Consider the following 12,248-nt stretch of genomic DNA (forward strand, 5'->3'; position numbering starts at 1 on the left):
AGGGGGAGGGGAGATTTTGAAACTTGTGAAATCCACATTGATACCATTGGGCTGCAGGGTTCCCAAGCGGAATATGAGTTGCTGTTCCTGCAACCTTCGGGTGGCATCCTCCTATGATGCTGCTTGGCCTGCTGTGTTCATCCAGCCCTGCACCTTGTTGTCTTTTAACAGTCATGCTTTTTCTTCTGTATTTCTGTGTGTGCAAGGGAGAGGTTATAAGGGCTACCCAGGATGAATTATGCAGGTAAGTCAAATGACACTGAGGTCGGCTTTCGAGTCACTCGTGGAAAGTCTCAGCAGTGGAAGCAGCCCTTAAACTTCCGCGATGTCATAGCCGATGTGTGTGCACCAAGACTTCTATTGAGTCTTGACACATATCTCCCAATTTCTGTCCCATCTCCAATGATCTGTGTAGTAGAAGATTTGGGCTGATGAATCATTGAATCAGTCCACCATGGAAGGATTCAACAAACACATTCGATGAAGCTAGAGCATATCGAGTCTAACACCCAGTGAAAACATAAACCCACGGTTAACATTGCCTCGCAGCAGCATGTTGTGAGTGGAAACAGTTGTTTTAGAAGGTTTTGGAACAGCCATTGTGTGATTTTGCTCAAAACGCATAATGTAATTAAATTGGTTATGGGATGCAGCCTTGTATGGAATTTGGGCCTGGTGTGCAGCATGCAGACCTTTGCATTTCTTCAGTGTGTTTGTCTCATCAGGTCCGAGTGCACAATCTGAACGTGCGAAACTACAACATGGTCCGCTCGCCTTCTGACTGTCACACAGGAACACAGTACTCTCATCCGATTGGCGAGCTGGTGCGTCAATCAACACAATAGCCCAATCGGATGCTGGTGCCTGGGGCCGGCTGTCCAATTGGGATGGTGAGAAAGGCGGGCAATAGATCGGCGACTTGTTTCGGTGTGACACGGGGGAAGAAAGTGAGGACCGGAGGGAGGTGGCGGTCCCATCCGTCACTGACTGGCAGGAGCAACTGCCGTTTGAATTTCAGCCGTCTTTAGAGGCTCGGGGGTTGCGGGGTGTACAGGACCTTTGGGCAGCTCTCGGCTTTCAGTGTTAACCGCAGCGCGTTTCGAGGTGATGGCCTACCCAGGATATGGCGGGGTGAGTGAGTGCGGCTCGGCTTGTTTTTGTTTGATGTTCGGGAGAGTGGGGTAACGGGACCTAGGCCATCTCCTCCTGTCTCTGTCTGTCTGTGTGTGTGTATATGTGAGATCCCGGCCCTGCCTCCCCGCAGTCATTATTTTCGGGCTCTGTGTCTGTGGTGGTGACAGTAGGTGTGTTCCCTGGTACCCCGTCCCTCCTCCCTCATTGTTCACTATCAGGAACTGAGCCTCCTCCCCATTTTCAAATTCCATGGCCGCTCAAAATGCTGGCAACAAGGGGGGGTGGGGGTGGGGGTGTTTGGGGAGTGTGTGTGTGTGTGTGTGTGTGTGTGTGTGAGAGCGAGAGAGAGAGAGAGAAAGGTGAACGTGTAAGGACGCGAATTCCTTTAATGGTTGGTTTTGGTTTCGCCAGAATGGAGCCGACGCAAAGCAAACGAAGTCTGTTGAGAGTTAACCCTTTGTGATTTTTTTTCAAAAAAAATTTGCAATTTTTTTTTCTGTGCGGAATTTCTCTTGTACACTTAATTAATACGTATTTGGGACCTATAAGACTGGATTTCCTAGTACTTGTGTACATTTGCCGTGGTCTAGTGGAGAAAGGCACTCCATTTTAACTGGCGGATCATGTAAACCTGTACCTCAAAGTAAAATGGAGTGTCTTTTTTCGTTAGTTTGTGGCAATTTCCATTTACTGATAAGTTCCTGGTTTATTCACTAGTGTTCCATTCAACTCATTTTAACACAAACATATTCACATTTTCAAGGACTTCAGATTTGTTGTGCGACTTTTAATTTAAAAAAAAAGTTTGATTTTTGTCGATGTTACTAATCTTGGTCAAACATCTCTCCACGAGAAAAGTGGGATGGCTGCTTCTGCGTGCTCTTGCAGCTTGAAGCAGGACGCAGCAGATTCCTCCGTTTGACTAGTGATCAATCGGGAACCAAGAAGGCTGATATAAGATACTAAAATAATTGATTGCTGAATCAAATAATTGTGTTTAAATTTAAAACAAAACCTGCCTTGTAAATTTCAAGAACCCACAGACCCCCCTCGTTCAACAAGAGCTTTCATGCATTAATTAAATTTGGAAAATCGTTATTGGAGATGTTGAACCTAAATTTGCTAGTTCTGAAAATGAGGTCTTGCCAAAGTTCTTATTATCAATTTTGATGAACTTTGTATTCTTGTTTCCAAAATTGTTCACATAATTCAACATACATATTCTGTTTCAACTTGGGGGGGAAAAAAACTATCCTTTTCTCCTTCCTTGTCACAAAAAAGCCTTTAGAAGGTAGCATTTTCACATTCCTAAATCAAGGGAGGGGTTCAGTCTTAATCAGAGACTTGAGTATAGTATAATTTTAGGCAAACCCATCAGTGCACTACTGAAGGAAGTATTATACTGTTGCTGGTGCTGTCTTTCTGATGAGAGATTAAACCAGGACCCTGGCTGCCCTGTTCAGAAGAATGTCAAATATACTATGGCACTATTGGAAGAAGTACAGAAGTCTGTCTGAAGCCTTTTGGAATGTTCTGAGTTGAAAGATGCTGTATCAATCTATATCTTCCTTTCATTATACTCAGACCACAGATATTGGAATTCCAGCATTCAGGAAATCTCAGTTACTACTTGAGGCATTCCAACAATGAACTAATGATCTAAAATCTGTTTTGGTGATCTTGGTTGTGAGACAAATATTGCTCCAAGCACAAGAGACCTCCTCTTGTTTGCAATGCTACTTTTGGGTCTTTCACATCTGTCTGAGGGGGCAAATAGAAACTTGGAAAATAGAAGCAAGAGTAGCCCATTTAGTCCCTTGAGCCTGCTCTCTGCCATTTGATTATGATCGTGAAGCTCGATGCCCTAATCATGCCCTTCCTCCATTTTCTTTGATCCCCTTGAAAACAACAATGTTGTTGCCTTACCGACTTTTGTGGTAGTGAATCCCACAGGCTCATCACTCTCTGCATGAAGAAATTTCTCATCTTAGTCCGCAAGGGACTTATTGTCCTTATCCTGAAACTGACCTCTGGTTCTGACTTTCCATCATTGGGAACATCATTACTGTACCTAACCTGAACAGTATTGTTAGAATTGTATAAGTTTCTATGAGATCCCCCTCATTCTTCTAAACTCCAGTAACTACAGTCCTGACTGACTTAAGCTCTGCTCATCCATCAATCTTGCTGTCCCAGGAATTAATTTAGTAAACCTTGACTGCATTTCCTCTACAACAAGAACATCGTTCCTTAGGTAAGGAGATCAAAATTGCCCACAGTATTTCAGATGTGGCCTTGCCAATGCCCTATATAATTGCAGCAAGACATCCTTGTTCCTATCATCGAGTCCACTTGCTATGAGGCTAACATAGTTTATTACTACCTGAGGTAACATGTTGCACATGCACACTTATTTTCAGTGACTGTTGCATGACGACACCAGGAAATGTTGTTATAGTCTTACCAGAGCATAGTGCTGCTCTTTTGTGTGAGAGAGAGATGACCGGTGGCTGTTTAATCAGGTCAGGCAAGGGGAGACGGTGAGAAGGAGAGTCCTTCACGGTAACCTTAGCTGGTGCAGTAATTGAACCCGTGCTTTACTCCACTGCAAACCAGCTGCCTAGCTAACTGGCCCCCTTTAATGTGGGGCCTTGTTTTAGCATCTTATCTGAAAAACAGCGCCATGACAGTTTAATATCTTTCAGTACTGTGCTAGATTAAGTTCTCCAATCTCTGGAGTTGGACTTGATCCCAGTACCTTTGTGACTGAGAAGAGAGTTGGATTGAACTAACTACTGACTACTAGTAAGAAGTTTTCTTTTTTAAAAATCTCTACTGATCACAGAACAAACTTTTTTTTTTAGATGCATGAGCTTGATTTTATTTTCTCCCTTCCAATTCAAGCCTTACTGTTTTCCTCTGCCAGTTAAACTATGGCAGAGGAATAAAATGTTGGGATAATAGAATGCATAATTGTAGAGCTTAACGCCAAAATTAATGAATAGATTCAATGGCTGAAGCTAAATAGCCTCAATCATTAACTCTGACAGTAAACTTGTGAAAAGTTTCCCCCATCTTAGATCTAAAAGATTAACCTAACACGTGGTGCAAGATATTTTTGATTGTGGTAACTTAGTGAGGTATTTTAATGCCTACTCGGCATTATTTTTAAGTTTGTGACATTTTCCCTACAAGTTGCTATTTCTTCAGTCTTGGCCCATATGTATGTCTCATCTTGAAAAGGATTTGGCTACATCGTTTGATGGGTGGCAAATTTTTTTTTTCCAGTGATTTGAGTAGTTGAGCTTGGCATTTGATCTAGTCAGTTCAGTATTCTTCCACTGGTAGTTGTTCGGAAACATTTCTAATGAGGTTTGGAAATTATTTTCTTTAAAATTTAAATGTTTTCAGCACATACAACTGTATGTGGAATCCAGCAGACTCTGAGCTGTAGAAAACGAGATGCAAAGAAAGTAATGAGGTGCAAAAGAGAATTTGAAAAAAAATGACAGTGACTGCTTTTCTTAATGTATTTAGAAAAGCGAGTTATGAAGGGAAATGTGGCCCATTAAAGAAGGATGCAGGTAAGAATTATAATAGTTAACAAGCAAATGGTAGATTTGTTAAATGAGTACTTTGTATCCATTTTCACAGTGGAGAAAAAGGACAAAATACCAGCGGTACAAGGGGACCTAAAAATAAGTCAAGGGGAGGAGCTCAGTGGATTTAATATAAGTAAGAAAAATGGTAATGGAGAAAATAATGGGCCTTAAGATAGACAAATCTCCAGGACCTGATGGTTTCCACACCAGGCTTTAAAAGAAATAGGTAAGGAACTTGCTGATGTATTAGTTATAATTTTACAAAGCTCTCTAGATTTAGGTATTGTCTTTTGGTTGAAAAGTTGCAAATGTCCTCCATTTTATGTAAGAAGGGAGGTAGAGTGAAAAAAATGATAATGATGGACCTGCTAATTTACTAGGAACGGTAGCATAGTGGTTATGTTACTGGACTGGTAATCCAGAAGCCTGGTCTAATGATCTAGCCACGTGAGTTTGAATTCTGAAATGACAGCTGGAAAATTAAGTTCAATTAAAATCTGTCTCAAATGTGATTTTAAAAAGCTGGTATCAGTAATGGTGGCTATGTAACTACTAAATTGTTGTAAAAATCCATCTTGTTTACTGATTTTCTTGAGGAAATCTTGCATCTAGTAGGGCTGATGTATAACTTCAAACTTTCAGCAATGTGATGACTCTTAATACCCGCTCAACATAGCTCAATAAGCCATTTAGTTGCACCAAATCTCTACAGTGTAGTATAATGTGCTTAAACTGGAAGGGAACCTGATTTGGTGTTGATATAGGACTTGTGCAGGACAAATGCGCACTTAGCCCAGATTGCCCTGCAAAGGTTTCCTTGTTAATAGTTTTGGCACAAGCCCCCAAACATCGCATAGACTAGCAAAGATAGTGCGGAGTTTGCAACATGTGACTCTGGACCATATGAAGTCTTAAACAATCATTACCTCGACCCCTACCTCAACTAATGAATCAGTACTCCTCCATGTTGATTACCACTTGGAAGAAGCACTGAGGTATTTTCTGGCTGAAAATATCACAGTTTATCACTGGGTGGCTTGGTAGCATTAATGGTCGAGTCCTGGCCTTTGGGTTTATAGTAGGTGATGGACAGATCAAAGTGACGGAGAAATCTACCTAAACATTTACGTCACGGAAGATGACTATTTCGGCCATAGTGTCTGTCACAGCTGCAAAAAGCAATCCTGCCCAATCCTTGATCAACGGCCTTGTTGGTTGCTTTAGAGTTCTTCAGATGCATATCCAAGTACAGTTGGCTCTGCTATAATGCGTGTTTCTTCAATGCGAATCGGCTTTAATGTGATTGAAGAATTTAGACCGCTATTTGTAGAATGCGAACAAGGGTAATACCTGAAATGTTGACTTCCCCTTTCCTCCAGATGTTTCCTGGCTTGCTGTGTTCTTCCAGCCTCCTGTTTATTTACCTTGGATTTCAGCATTGCAGTTTTTTTTGTCTCTTTCCTTAACCTGTATTGGCTATAGTGCAATTCCAACCTTATCAGTTTAAGTGGTGTGGCTATTGCGCAATTTTCTTATAATGTGAGATTGCACAAGGTTGGAACTATCGTGTTATATTGGAACTGACTGTACTTGTAAATGTGATGAGGGATTCTTACTCTACCATTATTTCAGGAAATGAAGTAAGATCCACATTCTTGTGTGTGCTCAGCCCCCTCTACTCAGGAAAATGTCCTTCATATCTATTCTGTTTGAGCCCACCATAATTGTATCCGCTTGTTTTCAAAGAAAATTAATATAGTTTATCTTATCTTGCAAATAGCTAAATTTTTCTTGCTTGCATCCTTGTAGCTTTCCTCTGTACTTGTGTTTGTGCAGTTCCATCCTTAATTTCAATGTCATGACAATTCTATGCACTACTTTAATTGTGTATTTCTCAAGTTTTCCTTACCTCTGGTCTATGCTGTGCCTTGACTAATAAAGAAATGATCTTGCGTGTCATTTTAGTCACTTTATCTGCCTGCCTTGATAATCTTTAGAGATCTGTAGGTATGCATATCAAGGTCTGTCTACTCTTGTATACATGCCAGTATCCTAGCATTTGTGTATTTTTTTACCTTGTCTTTCTTCATACATCACCTTGTACTTCAGGATTGAATTTAATTTGTTACTTGCCACCTGATCAGTGCATTGATATCTTTGTAGCCTCAAACTCTTTTCTAGAGCTTTCTTCCTCACTATCAACACATGACTTTTTTTTTTAATCATAAACTTTGTGCCCCTTTACTTTAAGTCTAAACAGTTGAGATATACCATGAAAAGCAATAGTCCTAGTCCTGTTCCCTGCGGAACCCCAGTGGACAATCAAGTCACAAACGCCTGTCATCCAATACTGTTGCTTTCTGCCAATTTTAGATTCAGCTTGCAACTTGACATTGTCATTAACAGAGTTGACAGTATTTACCACCACTTGTTCCTTATGGAAATAAAGTCCTAGCTTTGCTCAGAGGACACCCTCCATTAGGTTGTGCATTACTAGGGCTGTACCCAATAACATAGATTACAAGCAGGTTTTTGCCATGAAAAATTGAACATCTATGGGATGCTGGATGTTATCAGTAGAAGCACAATTTTTATTCAGTGATAACCTGTAACCTCAAGGTGTGGGGATATTCTTTGTTGTACCATTGCCAATAAACTGAAGGACCAAAGCTAATTCATTGAGGATTGTGAAAGAGTTCCAGGCATACGAAAAAAATAAGATGCTGTCCTGGTAAGTCTACAATGCAGGACCACATACTTGTTAAACAACAGCAATAACATGCTAGGGACAGAACTAAATGGTTTCAGAAACAATGGATTGGATCAAAACATTACAATGCTGCTACAACCATATGTGAATAGCTGAGAACAGCTTTCATGAGAATTTGATTTTTCGTGATGGCAAGAAAAGGCTGAAATATTTATAAGCATCATTAGACTGAGTTGCTAGTTGGATGATCCATCTCAGTCCCCAACGTTGCGTTTCTCCAGAATTCTTTGGAACAAACACAACAGGTCTGACAGCATCTCTGGAGGAGGGAGCAGTTCTGGAGAAACACAGTCAGACAGAGTTAACATTTTGAGTCTGATTTGACTGTTGTTCAAAACTTAACCATTCAGTTCTCCTGCATCATACAATTCTGTGATCACAAAATCCAGCCTTTAGTCAATTTGATGTTTTATGATGCATCGCTAAATCCACTGAGCATGTTGGATGCAGTAAACGCTTTGGGCCCCAACTCTATCCAAGCTGACCAAATACAGCTACAAATGGATATATACCTAACAAAGCAGAACCTTTAAGTATAAAAGCAAAAAAAAAGTGAATGCTGGAAATCTGAAACAAACAGAATGCTGGAGAAACTCAGTAGGTCTGGAGCATCTGTGGAGGGAGAAGCAAAATTAATGTTTTGAGTCTGGTATAACAGGACAACACATCAATAATAGCACAAGCCAAACAGAGACATGCCAGGGAATTCCTGGAGGCCTGGCATTCCAACTGGAACTCCGTCAACAAACACGTTGAACTGGACCTGAAGCACAAACCACTGAAAAACAACCAGAAGTGATGCCGACCACCCCAGCAACCCGAGGCATACAAGTAACAAGTGGGACAGACACCACCCCTTCACCGGAGGTGCACTGATGTTACCTAGCAGGGTGACAAAACGTCTGCAATCGAACACACACTGGCTCGGCAAGCGAGTCTACAACCTCACAGTCTGCATTTGACTGTGTGTGATGTCAAATTAAAATCATTTGAAACCAGAGAAACTACTCCAGCTACCTAGAACAGAGAAAGATTGATTGTTTGTTAGCTTATTGGTCTCTAATCGTCACCACTACAGGGAATCACCTAAGAAGTTTCTTGGAGTACTTTTCTAGGCCCAGCCGCCTTCACTGCTTCATTATTGATCTGTTTGTCTCAAAATCAAACTTGGAAATGTTCCCTGATAATTGCACAATATTTGGTGGTATTTGCAACACCTCAGATGCAGGTGCGTCCGAGGGTCAGATGTGGGCAAAATTTGGCCTTAATAAGCAAATTGTATTCATGTCACAAAAGTACCGGACAATAACATCTCCAAGAATCTTGGAACATCACTTTCACATTCCATAGTATGACCATTGACAAATCTTCTCCAACAGCGTTTCCATTGACCAGAAATGTAATTAGACCAACCACATGAATACTGTAGCTACAAGAATAGGACAGAAGGTAGGTGTTCTGAAGGGAGTTATTCACTTTCTGACTCTAAGCCTGTCCACCATCTAAAGCACAAGTTAGGTGTGCGATGGAAAACGCTTAATGTTTTTTGGATGCAGCTCCGAAATCGCGCTCTCACTGTCTCGCTCTCAATGCCAATACCGTACCAAATAATGTGGCATATTGTTTGGTGCTTTATCCACTAAGACCAAGGTTCAGGAATGGACCCAATAGCCTGTGGTACTGCTTTGTCACTTATTGCAATTATAGTTACTTATGTTTCTTGCCCAATCACTATATCTCTTGATTCCCTGCCAAAGCTATTTTGTTCCTCCTTTTTTGCCCTCCTGTATCCCCTATATATCTCCAGGGATTCCCTTGATCCCAGCTGCCTGTACCTGAGCCATGCCCCCCCCCTTTTTTTTTTCTGGTCAAAGTCTCAATATCTCTTGTCATCTAGGGTTCCCTACCCCTGCCAACCTTGCCCTTCACCCTCACAGGGACATATAGACCTTGAACTCTAGCTATCACACTTTTTTAAAGGCTTCGCACTTGCCAGAGGTTCCTTTGCCTGCAAAGAAACTACATCAGTCAACCCCTGCAAGCTCCTATCTAATTCCATCAAAATTTGCCTTGCCCAGTTTAGGACTTGAACCTGTGGACTAGTTTTGTCCCTCTCGGTAACTATTTTAAAATTAATAGCGCTATGGTCGCTGGTCCCAAAGTGCTCCCCCACTTTCACTCACCTGTCCTGTCCTATTTCCCAAGAGCAGGTCAAGTGTTGTTTTTTTTCCCTTCCCGAATAGGACCCTCTATGTACTGCTTGAGGAAACTTTCTTGAACACATTTAACAAATTCCACCCTGTCTTAGCCCTTAACACTATGGCAGCCCCTGTATGTGTTAGGAAAATTTAAAATCCCCCACTATAGACAACCCTATTGCTCCTGCAAGACTCGCCAATCTCCCTGCATATTTATTCCTTTAATTCCCATTGACTATTTGGGGGCGAATAGTACAAACTGTAAGTTCACCATCCCCTTCTTATTTCTTAGCTCCACCCACAAAGTCTCACTGGATGATCCTTCAGTTATTTCGTCTTTGACTACTGCTGTGATACTCCCCTCTTTCCTCTAGCTTTGTCCCGCCTAAAGCACCTGTACCCTGCCACATTAAGCTGCCAGTCCTGTCCCTCCCTTAGTCATGTTTCTGTAATGTCTATGATATCCTAGTGCCAGGTACCTATCTGTGCCCTGAGTTCATTGACCTTGCCTGTCAGCCCTCTTGCATTGAAATTGATACAATTTAATCTGACAGGCATTCCTCATTCCCTGTCCTGTTCCTGCCTGACCCGTCTCTTCAACATGCTATTTCTGACTACTGTATCTCCATCCAGCCTTGCACTTGGTGACCTGCTGTTGAGGATCCCACCCCCTGCCAATCTAGTTTAAACCCTACCTTGTAGCACTAGCAAATTTGCCTGCCAGGATATTGGTCTCCCTCCAGTTCAAGTGTATCCTGGATTCCCGTTTGGGGCCACAGAATCTCTTGTCTGTAGGGTCTCCTATCACTAAGGTCCTGAGTCATAAGAGATGTGCAGCACAGAAAGAGAACCTTCATTCCAACTCGCCCATGCCAACCAGGTATCCCAAAGTAATTTAGTCCCATTTGCCAGCCTTTGGCCCATAGCCCTCCAAACCCTTCCTATTCATATACCCAACCAAATGCTTTTTTCAAATGTTGTAATTGTACCAGCCAGCCACTCTGCGCAAGAAGGTGGACCTTGGGACGCGTAAATCTTTTCCCTCTTACCTTAAACCTATATGCTTTAGTTTTGGACTCCCCTACCTCGGGGAAAGGATCTTGACTCTTCACCCTATTCGTGCCCCTTACAATTTTATAAACTTCAACAAGGTCACCCCTCAGCCTCCTAAATTCTAGGGAAAATAGCCCCAGCCTATTCAGCCTCTCCCTATAGCTCCAAACCTTCAACGCTGGCAACATCCTTGTAAATCTTTTCTGCGCCCTTTCAAATTTAACAACAACTTTCCTTTAATAGGGAGACCAGAATTGAACACTGTATTCCAAAAGTGGCCTAACCAATGTCTAGTACAGCCACAACATCGCATCCCAACTCCTACACTCAATGTACTGACCAATGAAGGCAAGTGTATAAAATGCCTTCTTTGCTGCACTGTCTACCTGCAACTCCACTTCCAAGGAACTATGAACCTGCACTCCAATGTCTCTTTATTCAGCAACACTCCCCAGGACCTTACCATTAGTGTATAAATCCTTAGATTTGCCGTACCGAAATGTAGCACTTCACATTTATTTAGATCAAACTTTATCTGTGAATCCTTGGCCCATTGGCCCATCTGATCAAGGACTCGTACTCTGAAGTAACCTCTGACACTGTTCACTACACCACCAATTTTGTGTCATCTACAAACTTGCCAACCATACCTCCTATATTCACATCCAAATCATTTGCATAAATGACAAAAAGCAGCTGACCCAGGACCAATTCCTTATGGCACATCACTGGTCAGAGGCCTCCAGTCTGAAAAGCAACCTCCCACCACCACCACCACCTGCCTCCTACCTTCAAGCCAATTTCGTATCCACATGGCTAGTTCTCCCTGTATTCCACGTGATCTAACTTATTGTTAACCATCTATCATGTAGAACCTTGTTGAACGCCTTACTGAAGTCCATATAGACAAGATCCACTATTCTGCTTTCAATTCTCTTTGTCACGTCAAAAAACTCGATCAAGTTAGTTAGGCACATTTTCTCATGCATAAAGCCATGTTGACTATCACTAATTAGTTCATGCCATTCCAAGTACATGTAAATCCTGTCACTCGGAATTTCCTCCAACAGCTTGTCCACCACTGATGTCAGGCTCACCAGTGTATAGTTCCCTGGCATTTCCTTGTGACCCTTCTTAAATAATGCCACCATGTTAGCTAACCTCCAGTCTTCCGGCACCTTACCCGTGGCTTTTGATGATACAGGTATCTCGGCAGCAGGTCCGGCAATCACTTCCATAGCTTCACACAAAATTCTGGGTACACCTGATCTGGTCCCAGGGATTTATCCACTTTTTTATGTGTTTTAAGATGTGCAGCACCACCACCTCTGTCATATAGATGCTTTTCAAAAAATTGCTATTTCTTTCCTTACATTCTCTATCCCATTTAGTATCTTGCCCATCTCCTGTGGTTCCACACATAGGTGGCCTTACTGATCTTTAAGGGGTTAAAATTGTATCAGAGATAGTAGGAACTGCAGATGCTGGAAA

At 41.9% G+C, this 12,248-nt stretch overlaps 1 protein-coding gene across 1 annotated transcript in view; it reads left to right on the plus strand.

The window, feature by feature from the left end:
- Window positions 1-888: 888 nt before the first annotated feature.
- The window catches only part of LOC109915026 (grancalcin-like), a 37,856-nt gene continuing 26,496 nt past the window's right edge, over window positions 889-12,248 (plus strand). Inside the window, exon 1 of the mRNA XM_020514636.2 lies at window positions 889-1,131. Coding sequence (XP_020370225.1) covers window positions 1,108-1,131 — 24 coding nt within the window. The 5' untranslated portion in view covers window positions 889-1,107. The remainder of the gene's footprint in view (window positions 1,132-12,248) is intronic.

The sequence above is a fragment of the Rhincodon typus genome, chromosome 7, assembly GCF_021869965.1.
Source record: "Rhincodon typus isolate 14 chromosome 7, sRhiTyp1.1, whole genome shotgun sequence".
NCBI lineage: Eukaryota > Metazoa > Chordata > Chondrichthyes > Orectolobiformes > Rhincodontidae > Rhincodon > Rhincodon typus.